The sequence below is a fragment of the Ictalurus punctatus genome, chromosome 25 (genome assembly GCF_001660625.3).
Source record: "Ictalurus punctatus breed USDA103 chromosome 25, Coco_2.0, whole genome shotgun sequence".
In the NCBI taxonomy this organism is placed as follows: domain Eukaryota; kingdom Metazoa; phylum Chordata; class Actinopteri; order Siluriformes; family Ictaluridae; genus Ictalurus; species Ictalurus punctatus.
In genome coordinates this window covers 5,913,444-5,937,342 of record NC_030440.2, presented here as the reverse complement: position 1 = coordinate 5,937,342, position 23,899 = coordinate 5,913,444, and the positions used below count along the sequence as shown (strand labels likewise).

Genomic DNA, 23,899 nt, shown 5'->3' with positions numbered 1-23,899 from the left:
TCCATATGAAGAGCTCGTGTTTCATTCTCTGTTTTGTGACGCGCGATATATTTGATGGCGGCGCGGTTTGTTTTTAAACTATAGTATAGTTTACAGAACCAGAACAGCTGTGACAGGAGTAAATACCAAGTTTTAATTAAGGATATAACCATATTTAATGTTGCATATAGATAGCTAGATAGTTGACTTTATTAATCCCTGGCGGGGAAATTAAGATGTCTTCGCAGCCAGGTACATTAAGTACAGTCACAATACAATATAATAAGTACAGCATAATACAATACAATTTCAATTAAATACAATAAGTACCAATAAGGTAGTGCATATAGAATAAGGGATACAAATATACAAATATGAAAATCTAGGCACTTTCCCCCCCACACATCAAATAAGTGATGCATTCTTACTTGCACTGGAATAAGGCCGAAATAAATAAACAAACAAACGAATAAGGTGCACTGGCGTTATTCCACAGCAGATGGCAATATATAGCTTCTCACGTCGAGCCTGGAGCTAAACGGGCCAGAACTGCTGACTACAACTAATCTCAGACAAAACAAATCACATTAACCATGCTTCCCAGAAGTACAAACTCCGATGTTTGCCTCCGATGTTTGCGATTAGTGCTGGAAATGAAAACAAACTATAAAAAGAGAACAATAGGGTGGTTCCTGCAGATTGAACACAAACACACAAAAGGAGCTTATCGTGTTCCTGCAAAGGTTTTTATTTGCTTAAAGCATTCACTCTCAGGAACTCCAGCAAATAACCAGGAGTTGCTGGGTTGGTTTTCAAAGACCATATGGAAATATCAACTTAAGCATGTGCACACACGCCCAAGTTTTCAATATGTGGCTCAAAAACTGTGAAACGATTTAAAGCAAAGTTAACTCTTGTAAATACAGTGCTCTAATATTGGCACCCTTATTAAATATGAGCAAAGAAGGCTGTGAACAATTGTCTTTATTGTTTAGCTTTTTGATCTTTTGTTCATAAAAATTCACAAAAACACTGTTCTGATGGATATCAAACAGCTGCAAACAAAACACAAGTTTATTAAAAAAAACATATTTGTAAAATATAACTATTTATATCATTCTAAAACAATAGACACATTTTCAGTGCCTTCTTTGCTCATATTTACCAAGGGTGCCAATGTTAATGGAGGGGACAGTATAAAACACTTCATATTTGTGGGTTTGTGTGTACAGTTTGCACTGGGTACCAGCTGTGTGATGCAGTTCAGGTGGAGAAGCAGGTAAACCTGCACAGTAGCAAACAATCAAATAACACTGTTAATTAGTGGGGGTCCTTGACTTCCTTCCATAAACACATAAAACAGCTAGGACCAGATCATTGATGCATGAAAAATATAATGCCTCCAAAAGTAAGACATTTCCGAAATTCAGCATAGACAGTCCTATGAACACTAAAAAACCCTACACACAGAAATAACCTCTCTTAAATAACTTTATTTTAAGAAATTATTATTATGAAATTCATTCAAATCCAAGTGCCATCACACTGTGAGCTCAGTGTTTTGAGCATGTTTAAGACATATGGAGCACAGCCCCATTGCTCTGCAGAGTGGGAGAAATATTAATGCCCCTACTTAGACAGAACACTTCCAGCGCAGACACACAGTCATGCTAACATTCAGCAGATATATAGAATTGCAGCGTAGTGTTTACTTTTAGTTTATGGGATTCATCAACATTAGCCTTACTACTTTTCTTCTGCCCATTGACATGCTTTGTGCATTATGTGCAGCATTCTTTTTACTTGAACATTTCAAATCACAGTTTTGATTAGATTTATACAGTATACTACTGTTGCACACTTAATTTTGAAGTTTAACAGTAATTCTGCAATATGTAAAAGGACAAAGAGTTTTAGTAAGCTGTACAAGTTGAAAATGTGACAATCAGCAGGTTCTAGTAAACAATGTTAAATATTTAAAATACAGAGGAATGAAGCAGCTTATGGAGAATAAAATCAGGTATGGCAACAATAGCTGTTATGGGGGGATTATCCATCCATCTTCTATACCGCTTATCCTTTTCAGGGTCACGGGGAAACCTGGAGCCTATCCCAGGGAGCATCGGGCACAAGGCAGGGTACACCCTGGACAAGGTGCCAATCCATCGCAGGGCACAATCACACACATTCACACACCCATTCATACACTACGGACACTTTAGACATGCCAAACAGCCTGCCATGCATGTCTTTGGACTTTGGAAGGAAACCGGAGTACCCGGAGGAAACCCCCGCAGCACGGGAGAACATGCAAACTCCGCACACACAGGGCCACGGTGGGAATCGAACCCCTGACCCTGGAGGTGTGCTGGCGAACGTGCTGACCACTAAGCCACCGTGTGTGGGTGGATTATACTAAAGGAAAAAAATAAAAATCACAAGGCAATGCTACTATAATACATTTAAAAAGCACTTACAACACATTGAGTAAATACATCAGGAATGCCCATGTGGACACGAAGTATACGGAGTCTTTTCTTTAATATATATTTTAAAGTGATCAAGCATATACCATTATATCAGTTATCATTTGGCAAAAAACATTGCTTAGGTGAAAACCACCCAGGGAGAAGGTGCATTCAGTGTGTGTGTTTGTAGGTGATTTGTACTGTGCTATAAAAGCCTGGAATTTGTTGAGTTCATGATGAGCTGAGGCCCGTGTCCGACACGCCGCTGCCTCCTCGAACCTCACCTGAGCAAGGCACAGCTGTGCAGGAAATACTGTATGTGGAGCAGGCACAACTCTTCAGCGTCTCCTCAGGAATCACCTCTTTTATAGACACTTTCTCTTCTACTTTAAAGATGTTAGGCTGCTCAATCTGGGCTTCACAGATTCTGGTTAATAAAAAAAAAAAAAAAAGAAAGAAAAAAAGCTACAGTCAAACAAAAGTTTTAACTAAGAACAAAATGGCTGTATCTAAAAATGTCGCAGTGTCATTATCCTCACATGTCATGTGTCATTATCCTCACATGTCATGTCTCCTTTCTGATATAAATGCTCAGATGCCATCATTTATATCATAAAAAACAAAACAAATACAGCAGAATTGGGTAATATATGTAGTATAAGAACAATGCTTAATTATTACACTGTAAAGAACTCAAATTTGCATAATTGGCCATGCTGAAATTAAGAGTCACAATGCAAACTTCCACAAGCAAATCGTTTTCATGTGTCTACCTTTACAATCATAACGGCAAAAAGCGAAAAGTACTGAAAAATACAAATCAACCAATAATCCAGATCATCATGGTCAGTGGTATACATGATCATTAATAAATGTTTTATCTCCTCGAAATTGTACTTTTAGAAGGTACGCAAATAGTATGTAGAAATGTGATGGCTATATAAATAGTCAGTGGTTTATAAATGACAATCTGTGTTTTTTTTGTTTTTTTTTTGATAGTCGTTACCTCACCATCATCACTTTCTTTCTCTGTTTATGGGAGGTATAGTAGAAGTGATAACAGGAGCTAATTTGTCTTGCGGATGATCCACAGTATGAAACCTAACAATAAACCATTAAAATGCTCAACGTGCTTTTCATTAATAAATTCAATTTTAATAGTTATATTTAATATTTAATAGGAATAACACCGCAGACCATGTGGTTGTATGACAGTAATGCACCTCGGGGTAGTAATAGCACTCAGCTTCGTGTAGAGCCATATCACACCTCCCCTACATGGATTATTTTTGTATGACAGTCTGTCGTGTGGTAGTTTATTCCATTACGTCTTAAAGGCAGCTTTCATCAATGCTGAGGTCAAGTTTATATAAGTCCTGTGTCAAGTGACAAGTAACATAGGGTTGTGTTATGAGCTGCACTGAGATGTACTCAGTTGTCATGCCTTTCTTATATTAGTTCGGAATGTGTCGTTGCTCAACGTGTCAACTAAATCTGCCACCTGTCTCAAGTGCTGCTCATCAAAATTGACACACACACACACACACCCCAAAGTAGATTCTTTCAGATAACCACATAGGCTGTTGTTTTATTCCTCACTTAATTGTAGGCTAGCCACTGGGGATCCACAGTAGCAACAATTATTAATACTAAGGCAACAACATCAGCTCTAAGTTCTTTAATTCATGAGACAGCTTGTAGCTTTACAAAGCATGCTTATATGCCATGCTGAATAAGGAGCCAAAGCAGCCATTCAATCCTAACTAAATCAGCTCCTGAGGATACAGAGATTAGTTAACACATGCACTGAACTGAAAACCCTTTGTGAACGAGTGAAATGCAACACTTTTGTGCAAAAAAAATTGTATAATGCTGGGAAAACACAAACGAGGTGACCTAAATCAAATTGGTTAGGACACTTCTCAAAATGATGCAACAGGCAGCTGAACATGTAACGTAACCTTTAGCAATTTTACTATAGGCCTATCTGGTCATACACTTGTATGGTCAAACAGCCTCAGAGAAGACTGCGTCTACCCGTCAAGTTATCATTTCTACTGCCTTAGATATCACTGCCACAAAATAGTACATCATGGCAACAGTGCTTGTAAATGAACACGTTTTTTTTCCAGGCAGAAACCAGGAAGGCCAGAAACTAAACCAAAAAAAACTAAGACGTCGGTAGACATTACTGGCATCAGAGGTAGTTGAAACACCGATATTTGGCACCAAGCATTCAGAAATTCTGCAAGAAAGAGGAGAGATAATAGTAAAGTGGCTTTAAAAGGTTGGGAGAATAAAGTGATCAAGAGAAAATGAGAAAAATATATGCAACCAGCCTGGAGGAGTGAGAATAATTTAAATATAATTTCAGCGTGGCAGTCTGATCAGCAGATCGTGGAATTTAGCTAAAGTTGTAGCACAATTACTATTACACATGACCTCACGGTGATGACTTAGTAATGGATATAAAGATTATAACATGCATGTGACCTAATGATTTTACAAGATCAGCAATTACTATAAATGCCTTTGTCAGCTGCTATCTCAAATTACTACATCGATTGTAGATAATACTTTACTGTAGATAGTAATGTACATATATTGGTGTATGTACAGATATAATGGTGATTGTGAAAGTGTATGTCAAAACCAGGGACAGAAAGAGAAACAAGGAACTGAAGCAGAAAATGCACATGGGATATTCCAAGTTGCATAACTGCAACGCAGGATTCATCACTCGTATCTTTAGAGTTGCTGGGAGAAATGCATATAGAGATGTACTCAGTGACCTGAGCAAGCTGCAGCTCCTTAAACAATCATGATTATATAATGACACACGAACACAAAAAAAAAATCATAAAACCTGTCATAAATGAGGCCATCGATGCCTTTCTCCCTGAGCAACTTCCTGTTCTCATGCTCATTGTTGTCATCTCCCCAGCAGAATACCACCAGGCCTTTAGACTGGGCTTCTGTAATGCAGTCCATGTTGCGTAGCAGATCCTCAGTGTGAGCACTGATACCCTGTGAACAGGAACAAGCACAAGTTCCTTTCATACACGAAAGGACAAACTTAAAAAACTGTAAACAGGCCACTTGGCAGCTCATTCAGCGCCAGTCACCGTCTGCAAGTACTGTATACATACTTGCAAATATATTAAGAGAAACAACTGCAATGTAATATAAACTAAAACTGTTAAAATGATAGAATGAATCAATATTTGTTATAGTTTGATTTTTGATATAACTATGCGTTTCACTATGTCACAGCTCTCTGATCAAATATCACTGCAACAGAAGATAGTCTGGACATCAAGCTGCACTCACCAGGATGTTCTCGCTCTGAGCAAAGCTCATGGCAATCTGTGTAGTCTGACAGCGTATATCCATCAACTGAGGGTAGACCATAGACACACCCTGAGTCAGGAACAGGATGGGATATTTGTTCTGCTTCCGCCGCACCCTAAAACATAACGCACAGGATGGTTACTCGACACTGAGTTAATTTTAGAATGACTACATCCAAAACTTCATTCATGATACATTTACATAGCTAACTCAGATGGACAACTTGATCTACAATAAACAAGCCCTTTCAGAAAACTAAACCGTATACATGTAAAGAAAGAATTACATTCCAGAATGGATGAAAGCAGCACTCAAAAGAGTTAAAAAAATTTTTTTTTTAAATTATAATAATGTTCTTACATCGCACACACATCAGGGTCAAAGCAAGAGAAGACAATCCTTCTCTTTCCAGCATTCTGGAGCACACACGTGAGGATGACATCCAGGAACTGGTTCATGTTGAAGTAAGTGGACAAGTTTCCATCCCAGGAGCCATCCTAGTACAAGAAGAGGGCAATGGAGGAAATGATACAACAGGTTGTACCATCCTTTAAGTCTTATTAACACTTAAACAACAGATACACTCGAATGCGAACCTTCATCTGGGCTATCCACTTCAGTTCAATATTAAATCCTACAGAGTCCGGAACGGTCTGAAAGATCTGCAGTGAAACAATGTATGTAGTTTGAAATATGAAACATTTTCAGCACAATCTTTATGTGGGAAACACTTGATCTTGTTTGGGTGAATACCTGAGAAAGTGAAGGAAATGGTTGATGTTCATCTACATACTCCTCTTCATCCTGTAAATCTTAATAAAAATGCCCAAATCAGTCACATCTAACTGGAGATCTCTCTTCCATAGCTAGAACAAGAACAAGGTAATTGTATAGCAGAGTTCAATATAAATATGACACACTAGTCTAGTCAGGTGTGAGCAGTGGCACAGGTGTCTGCCATCATACATGCATGTAACGAGAACATGTACAGTACACTAAAGTGTTGTGTTTCACTGCTGAATGAATCAAAAATAGTGGATGCGATAACACTTAACAATATTATATATTATACGATACCGCTATTATTAATCTAACAATATTAATCTGCAACCCTTGATAAAAGTTCTGAAACATTTTCAGGTACACAACTGGACACACCTCCCTGCCTCAACCAATCAGCATTCCCTTAAGGTGGGTTTTATGCACAGCACCGTAGATATGCATAACATGCTGTTATGCATTTTAAAGCTGTACATGTCTGTAGACTACGCTTACTCATAAATCTCCTCACCCTGTCACAATCACATACAAAAATATGATTCAATGATAGGCTTCTATCATTTTTGTGATGTGCGAAAGATTTTCTCCTGCTCTTGATTTTCCTTTTTTTAAAAAAAAAAAAAAAAAAAAAAAAAAAAAAAAAGGCAATAAACTATAATTGTTCACAAACAATAACCTAAATGAAGACCAGAATACGTACTTCCACTATTTCAGGTTTAAGTAGTAGTAGGGGAGAGTACAATAAAGTGATGATAAATGTGACATTTTACTGTAGGCCTATTTAATCTTTGCCCTGTTTTAACTCAGTCAAAAACAGAAAGTGTTGTTTTTGGACAAAATATTTCGGTGGCATTCTTAATAGAATTTAATCTTGACTAATGTTAAGTTGAACATACATTGATATATTTTATTTCACATTAATGAATTCAAAATATTCTCAATTTCCCTTAAAAAAAAACATACCAAAAAAAAACCACACCTTTAGTGTGTTTTCAAATGATAGCATACTCTGACGTTAAATTGCAGAACTCCTAGGCACAATGTGTAAATGCTGACAGGTCTGGTGGTAATATTATATAATCAGAGCAAACCAGAGTTCAGCTAAGGAATTTTGCTGCTGGCCAACATGTCCGGGGATGATAAAGTTTAGCGAACATATATGCGATTGTGGCAGTGGGGCCGTGGTCAAGCGTGAGTGGTTAGCCTGAGTTTAATTGTGTGTGTCTGTTTGTGTTTTCAGAGCCTCCCGTAACAAGTGAGCAAGCGAGTGAGAGAGCGAGATAGAGAGAGAGACAGAGACAGAGATAGAGACAGAGAGAGACGACCAGCACAGAGACGCATGTGTTGTTGAATGGGTCTGCTGAAAAGCGAAAGTACAAATGGAGAGATACGTGGAGACCTTATTTAGATATGCAGTTGCGAACAAACTTTGTCTAACGTCTGCTTCATGTTAATATTTTTACCGGAAATTGTGTCTGACAATTTTTTACTTTATTGGACATTTTAAAATTTTAAAAGGCCAAAAACCGGTATTTACCGGCTAATGGAAATTCTGAAGCAAACGTCACTGAATAATATCGTGTAGAAATTGTAAAAATGGCTATAATCGCACAAGCCTGCTAAATGCATAAGTGTTACTTTGCCTTAATGATGGAATATACCTTTGTGATCATGCACCTTCATAGCTGTAGAGTGGGCAAGCTGTAAGAAACAGAAAGAGCATTCAACGTGTGTCATTCACAAAATGCAAAATATATGCAGACATTTAGATTTTAATAGGATATATTTGAGCAAAAATATATTTTTGGACAATGAAATCCAGTTGTAAGTAAATATTTACTTTAAGAAGCTGAAGCTGATCAAATGTCAGATCTTTCACAGGAACTTCAAACAACACCATAGAATTCTTGTCATTTTTCTGTGGAACACAATGTTGAATGCCGTCAGTGGCTTTATAATGGTTTACAGCATTAGCTAGTAAAGCAATCTTTCATCCAGAACAAAAAAAAAACAAAAAAAAAACCATGTTGGGGTTGAAGGGCAGCTATTATTCGGTTAGTAAAAGCAATAAATAGAGATTAGATTAGGGGTGTAACGATTCCAACAAGGCCAAGTTAATCACCTTCTTTGTGGAAATACAGCATGTAAGATCATGGTACACGATTGGAACCAAGTCCTTGGACAGATGGACATCAAACTCCACATAGGCAGCACCCTATATTTGAAGCCATTGATATTTAGAGAGTTATATTACATGTAAACATCAATTAAATACATATATGCAAGTGAAGCAACTTTGGTAATGTTCTTACATGATTAGCAGCACTTAGAAATGAGGCAATTGTGTTTTCCCTGATCTTGTGATGTCTGCAACAGAGATTATCATCAATTGGAAATAAAAAAGTTACAAACAAAAACCAAACAAAAGAACGTTTAGAACCACATTTCAGTGTACTGGAAACTAATGTATCAGCTAGATGGATGGTTATGACACAGGTGTTAAGCAGTAAGTTAAGAAAAAAAAAAAAGTACATTTAGTGTACTAAATGATACAGATACAAAGTAACATCTCTCCAATAAAAATGTGCAAGTTCACACTGACAGACCAAAACTTGTTGCAACATTAGGTGATTGAGATCGATTAAATTTGTCGACTGCTAATATTAAGCTTGGGGTTAACAGAAAACATTCTGAACCAGATAGCAAAGCAGGACATTTGTTCCATATAGCCACATTTCCATGCTCAATGTTTTCCATTCAACGAGTCCTTATAGAGAAAAATAATACAGGTTTTTGTACAACACTTAATGTAAATATAAAAGATATACCTTTTTTCATGGCTATTATCAATAACAAAAATAAACCTAAATTCTCAGTGTATAACATAATGCGTAATTATACACACTCTATAAAAATATAAGAACAATTAAGAAAACCATAGCTCCCTTGAGATTACTCAGCACAGAAAGAGGTTCAGTGTGAGAACATTTTTGGTCTTACTTGGCAGCATGTGTGCTCCCTGCTCCTCTGTGGCCCACATCCAGAGCACTCCCCTTTCTCCAGTACTTAGTGTAACACTGGTTCATGTCACAAATAAAGCCTTGAATAGGCCGAATAACCAGGTAGTCCACTGTAAATCACACAACATATCTAACATTAAAACCTCCTCCAGTCTTTCAACTGTAGCTACACCTAAACATGCAAGACTCTGTTTATGTGCACTGCCCATGCCTTTACATAGTTACATGGCAGTACTTTAACATGTTGACATAAACAAATGTGTCGGAAGGACAAATCTCTAGTAAATGATATAAATGTGAGTGTCAACACATTAGACATATGATGGGAAAAAAGACTAAAGAAAGTGACAGAACAGAGCAGAGGACTGTTTCTCAAGGTCATTGGCAGACAGCCTCTCTTCAACACACTTTTCTGTTTTCTATGGCCTGCTGAGATATGATGCACATAAGCAGAGGGAAAATCCACTCTGAATGACTTGCATATTAATACTTATAATTAAAATGAAAAAAAACAAACAAACACTTTTTAATGAAATTCTGAGTTCACTTTTTTAGTTTAAACTTCTTTCATCTTTATATTAATCTGTTTTCACTTTTGGATAACAGTTTCCTACGTTACCCACAATACAATTTTACAACCTGTTGATTGAGGTGCCAGTGGGATTTAGCTCCCGTTTCAATCTACCTAAAGAGAGTCATGCAGCAGTGCTTTAGGCTCTCCAAAGCTTCACCTTTCAGTCTAATACCACTGTGAATGCCATTGTGCATGACATATTGTTAATCATTAAGCAGCCAATCTGAGTCTCTGCTGTAACCATGCGTAATTTGATCATATAGTTGCTGTCTAAGATTTCCCCTCACGCAGAAACACACAGCGCACTCTGAAGCCTGGAACCGGGTTCAGTGACAATGACTTTGTTGACTTTCAACACGCATGTTTCTTATGGTTAATGTCATGTCTCTGCCCGTTATGTAATTTTTTGTCTCTCAGGTGTTTATCTTTCCCCCTTGATTACGTTTGTTATTTCAACCCGTCGTGTGTCTATGTTTGGGGCAAAGCATTGAAAGTGTTTTCTCCATACCAAGCCTTTGTCCTGTGTTCATGTTTATAGTGTTTTGGTCCTGCGTCTACTTTCTCGTTTTGTCCTTTTGCCTTGCCTGCCTTATGCCTGTTTGTTGATCGCCTGACCTTTGCCTGTTTTCGACCACGTTACTGATTCAAGTTTTGGATATATCTGCTTGATTTTCTTAATAAAGCTCTCTACTGCACATGCATCCTGCATCTCCTCCTTGCTAACTGTGACAGTTGCATTACATTCAGCAAGTCTTCCTTTTGCTGTCTCCACTAAACCTACTTTGGACTTCTCATTAATGATGAGATTGACCATTGCTGTAAAATATTGAGTTTTTAACAAAAAAAAAAAAAAAACCTGACCGTTATCCTTTAAGTTTGAGACAGGATTTTCTACTGGATTCAGATCCGGTGAAGGCCAATGCAGAACACTGAACTCTAAAAGCTGCAATTAGCTTTTAGAAGATGGTTAAATTGTGGCCATGAAGGGATGCACACGGTCAGCGACAATACTTAAATAGGCTGCAGCATTCAAGCGATGATTGATTGGTATTAACAGGCCCAAAGTGTGCCAAGAATACATTCCCCACACCCTTACACTACCTCCACCAGCCTGGACTGTTGACACAATGCAGGTTGGGTCCATGGATTCATGCTGTTGGCACCAAATTCTGAGCCTATTATCTGTGTGCACCAGCAGAAATCAAGATTCATCAGACCAGACTACATTTTTCAAATTCCTTCCCCATCCTGATGATTGATGTGAACATTACCCGAAGCTGCTTGCCCGTATCTGCATGATTTTATGTTTTGCACTGCTGCATACCTCTGACTTTGCCAATGGTCTGCCTGGAATTTCTGCTCATGATTGGGAGAGTAACCACTCCATTATCCTTGCCACTTTCCAGAAAGGAAGATGATAAGAGGCAGGCGATGCCAACATGACCTGGGTGGATGTCACCCTGAACGACTTTTTTACTTAGGTCCTCCTAAAGGATAAACATGGGAAACACTGAGTAATGGGAAATTCTGAGCTTTCTTTAAAGCAATTTAATTAAAAGCTATACTTATATATAACAACTCCACCCACACTAACGAGACAGAAATTAGATCAATTTACAGGGGTAACATTGGAGTATAAAGAAATAAAAGTCAGGATTTATCATAATTCATACCTCAAAAAACTCAAACACGAGCTCAAGGTTGTCAGGCTCCATAGTATGAATACTGTATTCAGTCCACTGCGCTGGCTCCAGGGCGTAGCCACACTCTGGCTGGGTATGACGGGACTTATAGCCACCATCACTGATCATACTAATCTCTAGTGTGGTAGTCATCTTGTGCCTGGACGAAGGGCTCTCCTCCTCATCTTCCTCTTCAATACCCGCCAGCATCAATTTCAATCTAGAGTATATAAATACACTTAAAATTCCACACTTTAAAAAAAAAAAAAAAAACATAAAATACCCAGAACAACAAAAAAATCAAACAAACAAAAATGCTCTTTCTGTGAATGAACAGTACCTAAAGCGAGATGTCTTGAATTCCTTCTTGGTAATGGACACTGGTGGCTTAACAGAGTGATGGAGACGTAGACGGATCTCTGTCTGACACGTTAACCAGCCAGAATCCACATATTCAGCACCGTCTGCATGGCAACACCTCACTTTAACACAAAGCTGGAACAACCTCACAAAACTTATTTATGATATTTGTAAATTATATGCAACTTACTACAGAATCCAAACTGCCCATCATCAATTTCATGGTCCACTTCTGTAAGACAAAACTAGTGTTAGTATTATTTTCATCTGCCTTAACTTCTCATCTATAAAAGAGGAATCTCCAGGGCAGAGCAATATTACATAATGAAGGCTCTTCCATTTTAAAGATTGTAAATTGATGTACTCAATTTTTTTAATTTAAATGTAACATTAAAATGCCAGAATTAAAATGACAAAATCTGCAAGCTCACAGAGCAAACCTTAAATGCTTTGCACTGGATTTGCATTGGATATTTGTACATGACTATTTCATATAAGCATGAAGTACAGTCGTAATCAAAAGTATTCAACCCCCATTGCAAATCTGGTTTATTGCCAAAATGTACAAACTCTTGTTCAGCTGTTTGCAGTGAACAAATTAAACAAAAACAATTGAAATAGTTCAACACAAAGAATGCTTCCAGTGGTTTCCCCGAATTCAACTGAAAATGCAACTTATAATGATTTCTCCAGTTTCAATATTATTCAACCCCCTGAATAAAATCCCTCACAACAACACAAATATGCAAAACAGGTTTTGTCTCAAGCTACACCTGATGCAACTAATCAAGGGCTTTATCAGTTGCACCAGGTGTGCTCGAGCTGGAACACATGAAATACCTGAACTGGATAGGGGCAGAAAATTCATGAAATACCTGAACTGACTAGGGGTAGAAAATATGTGAAATACCTGAACTGGCTAGGGGTACAAAATATGTGAAATACCTGAATTGTCTATGGGTAGAAAATATGTGAAATACCTGAACTGTCTAGGGGTAGACAATTCATGAACTACCTGGACCGGACATAAAAAGGACGCTATCAACGGCTGCAAACAGATTTCTGAGAAGGCAGGTTGTGAAAAACCCTCAAGTGACTGCAAAAGACCTGCAGCAAGACTTTGTGGTAACAGGCACTGAGGTTTCAGTGAGCACAGTAAGGCATGTACTAAACACAGAAGGTTTCCATGCCAGAACTCCAAGATGTATACCACTACTGACCCAAAAGAACAAGAAAAGCCAGCTCAAAATCATATAAATAAGCCACAGAAGTTTTGGGATTCTGTTCTGTGGAACAATGAAACAAAACTGGAACTTTTCAGCACGATGGATCAGCGGTATATCTGGAGAAAGAAGAATGAAGAAAGAACACTCTGTACACAGTCAAGCATGGTGGTGGCTCGGTGATGCTCTGGGGCTGCTTTGCCTCCTCTGGCACTGGAAACCTGCAGCGTGGGGAAGGCAAGATGAATTCATTGAAGCATCAGGAAATCCTAGGAGAAATCGACATGCCATCTGTGAGGAAGCTGAGGCTTGGGCGTCATTGGACCTTCCAACAGGACAAAGATCCAAAGCATACCACAAATTCCACCAAGGCTTGGTTGCAGAAGAATCCTGGAAGATTCTACAGGGCCATCACAGTCACCTTACTTGAACCCCATAGAAAATCTCTGGTGGGATTTGAAGAAGGTGGTTACAGCACGCAAACCCAAGAATATTACTGAACTGGAGGCCATTGCTCATGGGGAATGGACTAAGATTCCTCAGGAACACTGCCAGAAGCTCTGCATCTCGTTTGCAGCAGGTCATAACAGCAAAAGCGTGCTCTACTAAGTACTAAAGATGCTTGCCATGAAAGGGTTGAATAATTTTGAAACTGGAGAAATCATTATCAGTTGCATTTTCAGTTGAATTTGAGGAAACCACCTGAAGCATTCATTGTGTTGAACTATTTCAATTGTTCTTGTTTGATTTGTTCATTGCAAACAGCTGAAAGTCTGTACATTTTGACAGTAAACCTGATTTGCAATGGGAGATTGAATAATTTTTATTGCAGCTGTGTAATCTAGTTTATGTTAGGTGTTCATGCTGTACATGACATGGTAATTACAACTTAAATATTCTTTCTGTGTGAAAAGAATTATCTTAAAGGCATTTTTTCTAAAAAGCTTCAAGGCAGTGTGCGTTAAAAAAGGATCAAAGAAATAACATTGTTCGGGTAATTAGCACTGGAGAACACCTCATGGCACCAACAATAAGCACACCTTGTGGTTTGTAATGCGTGTTTATTGTTGGTGCCATTTACAGTCAACAAAATCTGTAAACTCACACAGCAAACCTTAAATGCTCTTGACTAGAAATACCTCTGGCTTATTGTACATGACTATTTCATATAAGCATGAAGCATGACATGATGTACAGTCGCAATCAAAATTATTCAACCGCCTGTGAAAGAAATGTATTAAGTCCTTGTATTTTTATTTCTTAAAAAACTCATCTCTGTTTCTGTCAATCTATATCAGACCATGTTATCTAGCCTAGAGAAGTGCAGAATGTTCTGAACTCCTTTTGAACTTTGTGTTGAACTTGTGCTGACACAAACATGTTACTACCTTTAGAGTTGTCTGCACATCTTCCACGAACTTGTAAACACAGAGATAGCTGGAACCTCTGACCTGCTCTTGAACCGTTGCCTTAATGGTTTCCACTTCCCTATTGAAATTAGCGGATGTGCAGACATACACTGACATCTTCAGTATATATATATAGTGTGTGAGAAACAAAGAAACCAGAAGCGCTTGATTCTTTTTCCTGTATTCATCTTTCTGTAATAAACATTTTCATCAGAGAGGACGAGTCTACTGGTGTTTGTTAAAATTTCCACCACACCCCATTGCAAATCAAGTTTATTGTCGACATTTACAGACTTTCAGCTGTTTGCAATGAACAAATAACACAAAAACAATTTAAATAGTTCAACACAACGAATGCTTCCAGTGGTTCCCCCAAATTCAACTGAAAATGCAACTTATACTGACTTCTCCAGTTTCAAAATTATTCAATCCCTTGAATAAAATCTCTCAAACAGCACAAATATGTGGAACATGTGTTGCCTCAAGCACACCTGATACTACTAATCAAGGGCTTCATCAGTTGCACCAGGTGTGCTTGAGCTGGAACACATGAAATACCTGAACTGGCTAGGGGTTGAAAATGCATGAAATATCTGAACTGGCTATGGGCAGAAAATTATTGAAATACCTGAACTGGTTTGGGGCAAAAAATAAATTAAATACCTGGACCGGACAGAAAAAGGATGCTATCAATGGCTGCAAACAGATTTCTGAGAAGGCAGGTTGTGAAAAACCCTCAAATGACTGCAAAAGACCTGCAGCCAGACTTTGTGGTAACAGGCACTGAGGTTTCAGTGAGCACAGTAAGGTGTGTACTAAACGCAGAAGGTTTCCATGCCAGAACTCCAAGACGCATACCACTACTGACCCAAAAGCACAAGAAAAGTCGGCTCAAAATCATATAAATAAGCCACAGGAGTTTTGGGATTCTGTTCTGTGGAGCTCTGAAACAAAACTGGAACTTTTCAGCACGATGGGTCAGTGGTATATCTGGAGAAAGAAGAATGAAGAAAGAACACTCTGTCCACAGTCAAGCCTGGTGGTGGCTCGGTGATGCTCTGGGGCTGCTTTGCCTCCTCTGGCACTGGAAACCTGCAGCATGTGGAAGGCAAGATGCATTCATTGAAGCATCAGGAAATAATAGGAGAAATCGACATGCCATCTGTGAGGAAGCTGAAGCTTGGGTGTCATTGGACCTTCTAACAGGACAATGATCCTAAGCATACCTCAAATTCCACCAAGGCTTGGTTGCAGAAGAATCCTGGAAGATTCTACAGGGCCATCACAGTCACCTGACTTGAACTCCATAGAAAATCTCTGGTGGGATTTTCTATGAAGGTGGTTACAGCACGCAAACCCAAGAATATTACTGGATTGCTCATTGCTCATGAGAAATGGGCTAAGATTCCTCAGGAACACTGCCACAAGCTATGCATTTCATTTGCAGCAGGTCATAACAGCAAAAGGGTGCTCTACGAAGCTGAATAATTTTGAAACTGGAGAAGTCATTATTAGTTGCATTTTTAGTTGAATTTGGGGAAACCACTTCAAGCATTCATTGTGCTGAACTATTTCAATTGCTTTTGTTTGTTTTTTTCATTGCAATCAGCTGAAAGTCTGTACATTTTGACAATAAACATGATTTGTAATGGGAGGTTGAATAATTTTGATTGCAGCTGTATAATCAAGTTTATGTTAGGTGTTCATTCTGTACATGACATGGTAATTACAACTTAAATAATCTTCTTGTGTGAAAAGAATTATCTTAAAGGCATATTTAAAAAAAGCTTCAAGGAAGTGTGTATTAACAAAAGGATCAAAGAAATCAAAGAAATAACATTGTTCGGGTAATTAGCACTGGAGAACAAAAAGCCTTGAAGCTTTTTGAAAAAATGGAGAATGGACAGGACAACATGAGCCTGCCTTAGGTAGAATATTTTGTAAACAAAGGAAATATAAAGGAACAAAGCAAATATAAAGCAACTAAATAAAACAAGTAGCACAAATATGGTGTTCCTTAATATTTGTTCAACTATTAATTTAAAAAAAAACACTAATTAATTATTATTAACTCTTATTCAATAGACTTGTGATGTGAAGCCATTAGATCAGTGTGTTTTTGACTGAGAAAACATGGTGTACAAGTAAGTTGGGTAGTAGAATAGGGATCTTGCAAATTATTGAAACACTGAACCAAACCGTGCACTATTCTGGATTTATATACCTGAGGAACTCAATGACCGAGGCTGCTGATGGGTCTCCCAATTATTGACTATGACTTGACATGGACCAACTGCATTCTGTAATTTCAATGTTTAACATGGTGTTAAGATTGTTGGGGGGAAATTACAATTAAAGCAGACTTTGGTCTCAACCGAAGTCACACTTTAAAATAAGTAATTTGAGCTGGTATAGTCACCACTCTCTCAGCCACCCAGTCACTGTTGGTTGACATCTGAAAAGTGGATTCATTAGTCAAAAGAAATACATTGGCATTACAAGGCTACACAACTACTTTGACAATCTGAATCATATTTCTGTCTTACTGAAGAAATCTAGACATTATTATACTTACCAGTCTGAAAAGAGAAACTGATCTGACTTCAACAATGGGAAGATTATTCAAAACAGTACTAACATTTAAAGCTACAGTGCGTAGGATTTCTTGGTTAAAAATGAAAACAGTAGCATTACTGTATCAGGGGAGATATGCTACAACAACATGTTCCTGAGTTTCTGTGAATTGCCATTAGGGCTGCACAATTAATCGAATATTGGTCTCGATTATGATTTTGACTGCCCACGATTACATGAACATGATCGACTGCGATACTGACGTTTAAAGTTCATCCTCCGGTCATAGAAAACTCTGCTGCATATCAAGCACTTCCTAACCTTACAGCCAATCACCATAGTCACACTTCCGGGTTGCGGTGTAAAACGACGTCATCCCTGCGCCACTCTATTGGTTGATTTGTCTGCGTCTCTCCTACTGTATTGGCTTTTCTGCTTACGCCTGAATTGTTTTTATTTGGTTGATGGTACTTTTATTTTTACTCATCCTACATTTTGGGTACAACTGTATTTATATTTTTTATTATATATATGATGCACTTTAAGGACCAGTCTAATTTGATGCAAAGATTTGTACATTAGCAGGAATGTAGCACAACATGGAGGTGAAAGCAGCGTTCTGCTTATTTAAATGTGAAAGTGCAAGAAAAATATGTTGTCCCTAAAATCAATGAATAATCACGATAAATAATCGTGAACTCAATATTGATCAAAATAATCGTGATTATCATTTTGGCAATAATCATGCAGCCCTAATTGCCATTGGACTTCTATAATACAAACATACAGGAATTCAGAGCTGTCAAATTCGATTTGGTGGGAAAACATGCTTCTTACACCAGCTCAGACTAAGTATGTCCAAACTAATCATGTCTGAAAGATGTACGGCCAAAGGCCCACCCCCAGATTTTCAGTACGCCTTAATACAATTGAAAGGGAAAGGCTTCTCTGTGTTGAGTTAGGCATCTCACAATAAATTGACCTTAATGACACAGAGCCAGGTAGGCATGCACATACAGTGCACTGACGCATCATAATTCCTTCACACAAGGAGTTGTGTTTCAGAGCTAGTGCACCAGTGTTGGCCAGCTAGATTACTACTATCGGCTTTGTGCTGTATAATGATCTCAAAGAAGTAACACAGTTGTACACACATGGAAGTAACACAGTAACAAACAGAACTGGGTCGAGGAAAGCCAGTGTTATCGAATTAGCTGTCTAATGTTAGCGCGTTAGCTAAAAGACAAGCTCTTGTTTCGGTTCACATCTCAAACCACATACTACTACAGTACACTATGTCAGGGCAACAAAGCTGTCTATACTAGTTAAATGTGTATAATTTGCCTGTCACAGCCTACAGAGTATTCTGTCCAGTGGAGAATCATGCAGCACAACCCATGTTACAAACTGCTTCTACAAGTAGCTTGAAATATCATTATTTTACGGGAGAGGGTGAAAATCCCAAATCTTACATGCTGTAGCTTTAACACTGTCTACAAATCACCATAAGCTACACCTTAGAGAAAAGTTAACACTTCTAAATTAGCAATACTAACTTTATTAACTGTTAGTTATTCAGTGGAATTGGGTTGAAAAAATTATATCTAACTCGGAAGCAATCTAGAGCCTGCATCATTCAGTAACAGGGCTGTACAATTAAACAAGCATAATTATCCATACTCATGTGTAATAAACAGAAAAGAAAAATGATAGAATCCTATGCATGTGTACCCTTGGTGCATAAAATGTGGTCCTACATATAAAAACCAAAGCTAAATAGATGTTTTAAAAAACTGCGTGGAGTGTTCAGAGAGCCTGTATGTCATTTTCAATAAAAGCAAACTATAAAGAGCCAGTTATCAGCTCCCCAAAAGTAAACACCTAGTAGCACCACTCCTCCCACCAAGACTGACGTGTTTCGGTTATGAAAAGGTACTGATGAATCATACAAAAAATTACATTCACAGAGAAAGAAAGATAGTGTTTTTTTTTGCTGACGAAAGAAACAAAACGGTTAGGCATGCAAATCCTATTTACATGTACTGTCAGAACTACAATTACATTCAAATGTTCTAAAATTATAAGCAAAATCATCAGTATATTTAGTTTGAAATTTAATACTTAAAACAAACAAAAATAGTCTAAAATAGTCTAGTACAGGTCTAGTAAGGAGTACTTAAGTGTTCAAATGTGGTTTAGAAAAGCTCTCACCTTTGATTCCAGGAAGAACCCCTTAAAATAGCGATAGCTGATTTGTACTCCCTTTGAAACTGTGATGGTCCTTTTCCATAGATTGCTGGAAGAAGAAATATTGTGGCATGGTAGAAATGACCTCTGATCATTAACAAAATAAATTAATAAAAGGTATTGACAACGTGAAAATAAGTGCACACATACCTATCCTCCTCTGCGGGTTGTAGAGGCAGAGCTTTCTGATAACACCAACTGCCGAGAGTCTCGCAGCTTCCAACTACTGCGATCACTTCACCTGGTACAAATAAAATTAAAACATTAAAAAAAAACAATTCCTCAAACAACTGAAACTGGAATTGCTGTATTATTAAAGGAGAGATCTACACTGAACGACCTGAATATTAATCGTTATAATTAACATGGTCTTCAATGGCCTCCAAGATTTATGTTATAATGCAAGTAGGAAACATTATTACTACTATTAATAATTATTACTACTTCTTTAGTTTAAACATCATGTTTCAACTTTCATACTAATATGCTCATCAGTACCATCATGTTTGTCATCTCATAGATGGCTAACTAGACTAGCAGAGTCTCTGCTGTATCTCAGCACAACTGTATAGCTGCATTGCATCCTGGAACTTTGGGTCCAACATTTGCTGTGTCCACTAATTCTATGCTGTAATTCTCAATAATATGACATTGCACAACACTGGAGGATGTGAGAAAAGATTGAGAAAAGAAACTCTTGCTCGTCATCTGACAGTCAGCGACATCTGACCTTTATCCTTTATGTTTGAGATTGTTCTCCTCTTTAATAGATTTTTCTCTTATTAAAAGCCGTTTAGGTTACGGTGTCTTCCTGCACCGTACTGTACTCTCCTGTGAATACAAACACACAGCTTCCAACCTGAGGCACCTGTCTACTATTATTCATTCCACCGTTCAGGCTCACTGCTCTTACAAGGTCATCTGATGAATACAACAGGCGTTAAGTTAAAACAGAAGTAAAAAATGTTCCAAGGTCGTGGACTACCAGATCAAGCCATGAACATCTACTGATAAAGTTACACCAATCAGATTTTTTCCAGTTTCGAAACCACGAACTGGTGATAGAACTCTGGGTATCAATTATGGTCTGACAAGCGCGTCCTGTCAGTAACCGAGAACGTTCTGCTGCCAGCCAGATCCTATTGCCAGGGGTCCATATGAATCCTAGATCACACTGCACCGACTGACGCCGACCGACGCCGACAGTCACCAGCTTTCAAAAGTTGCCCGTTGGATTCATGTTCACACTGCCCCAACAGACACCAACAAACTTTTTAAAATTATTTATTTTTTAAAGTAATAGTAAATTCTTACTAATACTGGTGTCTTTACGTGTCGTTCTTCACCTGAAAAGATGAAGAGTAAAATGAAAGAGGTTGTGGGTGAAATCTTGGTTTTTGTGACGTAAGAGACAGGACGTTTACTTAAATTAATGAGGAGAACTGCAGACAGAGGACGTGCAGGGCTTTCTACATTTTCTTGGTTTGCCCCCAAGCACTTTCAACAACTCTGAGAAAGACATCTTAAGGTAAGCTATGTGGTAAGCTAAGACCATTATTAGATCATACGTTATGAACAATATTTTTACGCAAAAGTTATGGTAATAGAGGTTATAAAAGCGATTTCGCATTATATCTTTTTTTACCCTCATCTTTCTGATTCGTCCAGAAATCTGCCATCTACCCACAACAATGATTAGCACGCCTAGCACCTAGCGCGCGGGCTTTCGTTTCTACTGCGTTTTCAGGGACGCTTGTCTCATCGTCATGGCAACAGTTTGTGCCCAGGTCAGATTACAGCAGAGTTTGTTGGAAAAATCACACCACTCTGCTCAGATATCCCACGACCGACAAACTCCGATGAACATGTTCAGTCCGTGAAAACAAACAGTGACCAACGCCAACAGACTCAAACAGGGTTAACACACTGATCTGACAAAACCCGAAAAACGTGTCTGTTGGCGTTGGTCGGCATCCGTCGGTGCTGTGTGAACGACACTTAAGACTGTCCATCATATGCCTGCCAACTGACAAGCATTGTATTTGACCCCCATCCTTCATCTAGCTCATGGTGAGCCCACAACTTGGCTCCATATCACTATTTTGCGCTAGGTTATGTGCGTGTTTCATACACTTGTCACCCGCAGGGCCTGGTCCTGGTAATCCTAATCCATCCAGCCAGGATACATTTACATATCCTTCTGTACCTTTCGTGGGGTTTTTAAAAAAGATGACACTTTTCCTGATTTCTCTCCTCAGATCTGTTCATCATGGGTGACTCTACAAGGAGCATTAGGATCCCAGATCAAATCTGATCCAATAAATATCCGTTATTTCAGGCCTGTATCACCTCAGATGAGTATCCCTGTTGCAGCTGTTTTGTCTGATTTTTAAAGGACTTCTTGATAAAAGATCAGGATTAGGTCAATGTAATCAAGAAAGCAATGAGTTTAGTTCCCTTCAAAACCGAAGCTACAGAAATTCCAAAGAGACTTCATGCAGACAAAAAGATTTTATGGGTTACCAATGATTTATCACAATATCGCACTTACCAAGCGATGTAGTTCCTCTAACAGTAAGCGTCACTTGAATACACTCCATGGTTGCTATTGAGGTACAGTTAAAGGAAGAGGACAGAAAGAATGACCTGAAAATCAAACAAAAACAACAGCAGAAACAACAACAAGCTCAGTATAAATAAAATATATTTGAAACTGTGCGCGTAAATGTGTAAGGTGTATTTCACAAGGTTCTGCAGATGTACGTAGCCATTTCTGTGCTGTGACACTGAGACTTAACTGTCTTACTGGAATAAAGGTGGTTTGACGTTGGACGTGCGATATTCGCAGATATGCGGAAATTAAGGGACCGTCTCTAAAGTTACATACGACATTGTTATACACTTTTAACTTCAATAGCATTTGAAGGGAATGACGTACAGTCACACGTCCAACTGTAAAGTGTTCATCTAGTTGTCAGCTATGACGCACACCTTTTAGATTTCTGATATGTATTAAAATAAGCTATTAAATCATATGTAAATTAGTTATAAATTTCACTAGCAAATGGGCCCATAAAGGTGTGTGTTATACCTGACACCTAGATGAACACTTTACAGTTGGTTGTGTGACTGTACATCATTCCCTTCAAATGCTATTGAGCTTTAAATTAGGGTATATTTTGTCTATGAGCCCATGCAGTAATAAAATACATGGCAATTTTATATATGATTTAATAGTTTATTTTGTTAAATATCAAAAATCTAAACGGTGTGCGTTATAGCTGACACCTAGATGAACACTTTACAGTTGGTTATATGACTGTAAGTCATTCTCTTCAAATGCTATTGAAGTTAGAATCGTGTTTGTATGTAACTTTAGAGACGGTCCCTTAATTTCCGCATGTCTGCGAATATCGAACGTTAAACCAATTTTATTCCAGTCACGGACTGATCCGGTGTGCTTTAACACATATTATAGAATAATAAAAAAAAAATCGAGCTTAAATCATACTATAAATCTGACAAGTTTCTACCTGTTCGTTAGCGTTAGATGCCAAGAAAGTCATTAACACTGCAGTGCTAACTAGCTAGCTCTGAAATAAGCTAATGTTCCTAATTATTTAAACATAAATAATAATACCAAAAATGCCAACGGTAATATTTCCTTTAAAAAAAAAAAAGCATCTGAAATGTAAAACTGTAGGTTACCGTGAATGTATAGTCAGAGAACAGAGAACAACACGTACTAGCCGGGTATCCCACTAGGCGGCTATCTGTCGGTAAACCGGTCCCAGCCGGTTCTATAGTGATGAAAGCATCAGCAAAGCGAGCACGAGCCCTGAATACGGCACTCAACGTTAACTTTAACACCAGCAAACATCCTATGGCTAATACGGAATACTTAAAAGAATGTTAGACAAGTTACCTTAGAAGGACGATTCACAGGTATTCACAGGCAGACTATACAAAGCCAGCACCAGTCGGATGCTAGCTGAACTGAGACTTCTCCATGTTTTCAACTAGTGTAATGATGATCAAGTCGCAGCGTGCTGCACTGTCAATAAGCCACGCCCCAGTGCGCGTGCCAGCGAGCGGCTGAAAACTCTCATTTAACAGTAGTGAGCTACAATTAAACTATACACTTGATATGTTCAAAGGACATAAAATGTTTAATTTTCTAAATGCGTTAACCTCTCCAGTTTAGCATTGTAGTCCATACAGTAGTCTTTCAT

General features: G+C 38.2%; 1 protein-coding gene across 10 annotated transcripts; it reads right to left on the bottom strand.

Annotated features, from left to right (window-relative positions):
* Positions 1–110: 110 nt before the first annotated feature.
* Positions 111–23,899, bottom strand: gpcpd1 (glycerophosphocholine phosphodiesterase 1). 10 transcript variants are annotated; one of them, XM_047151081.2, is made up of 22 exons: positions 23,593–23,898; positions 23,414–23,505; positions 22,219–22,313; positions 19,818–19,908; positions 19,632–19,716; positions 17,266–17,301; positions 17,071–17,146; positions 12,405–12,446; positions 12,195–12,336; positions 11,846–12,074; positions 11,497–11,659; positions 9,579–9,708; positions 8,891–8,945; positions 8,701–8,793; positions 8,419–8,496; positions 8,240–8,279; positions 6,552–6,610; positions 6,395–6,460; positions 6,159–6,295; positions 5,778–5,913; positions 5,314–5,474; positions 111–2,874 (listed from the first exon to the last, which is right to left on the bottom strand). In XM_047151081.2, exons 3-22 carry the CDS (start codon positions 22,265–22,267, stop codon positions 2,679–2,681), a joined length of 2,064 nt encoding a protein of 687 aa, XP_047007037.1. In that variant the 5' UTR covers positions 22,268–22,313; positions 23,414–23,505; positions 23,593–23,898; the 3' UTR covers positions 111–2,678. The 10 variants fall into 10 exon arrangements, with proteins under 10 accessions (XP_047007037.1, XP_017311667.1, XP_047007038.1 ...); XM_047151086.2 differs by lacking the exon at positions 23,414–23,505 and adding an exon at positions 4,640–4,692 and having other exon boundaries at positions 2,687–2,874; positions 23,593–23,899; XM_017456178.3 differs by lacking the exon at positions 23,414–23,505.

Bases quoted from the DNA above. Each gene is read 5' to 3' on its own strand.
- gpcpd1 (XM_047151081.2), bottom strand. From the start codon at position 22,267: ATGGAGTGTATTCAAGTGACGCTTACTGTTAGAGGAACTACATCGCTT. The intron at 17,302-19,631 runs GTGAGAGCTTTT...TCCACTTTTCAG, and splicing joins GGTTCTTCCTGGAATCAAAG to ATGTCAACCAACAGTGACTG. The intron at 12,447-17,070 runs GTATATAAATCC...TTTGTCTTACAG, and splicing joins TCGGTCATTGAGTTCCTCAG to AAGTGGACCATGAAATTGAT.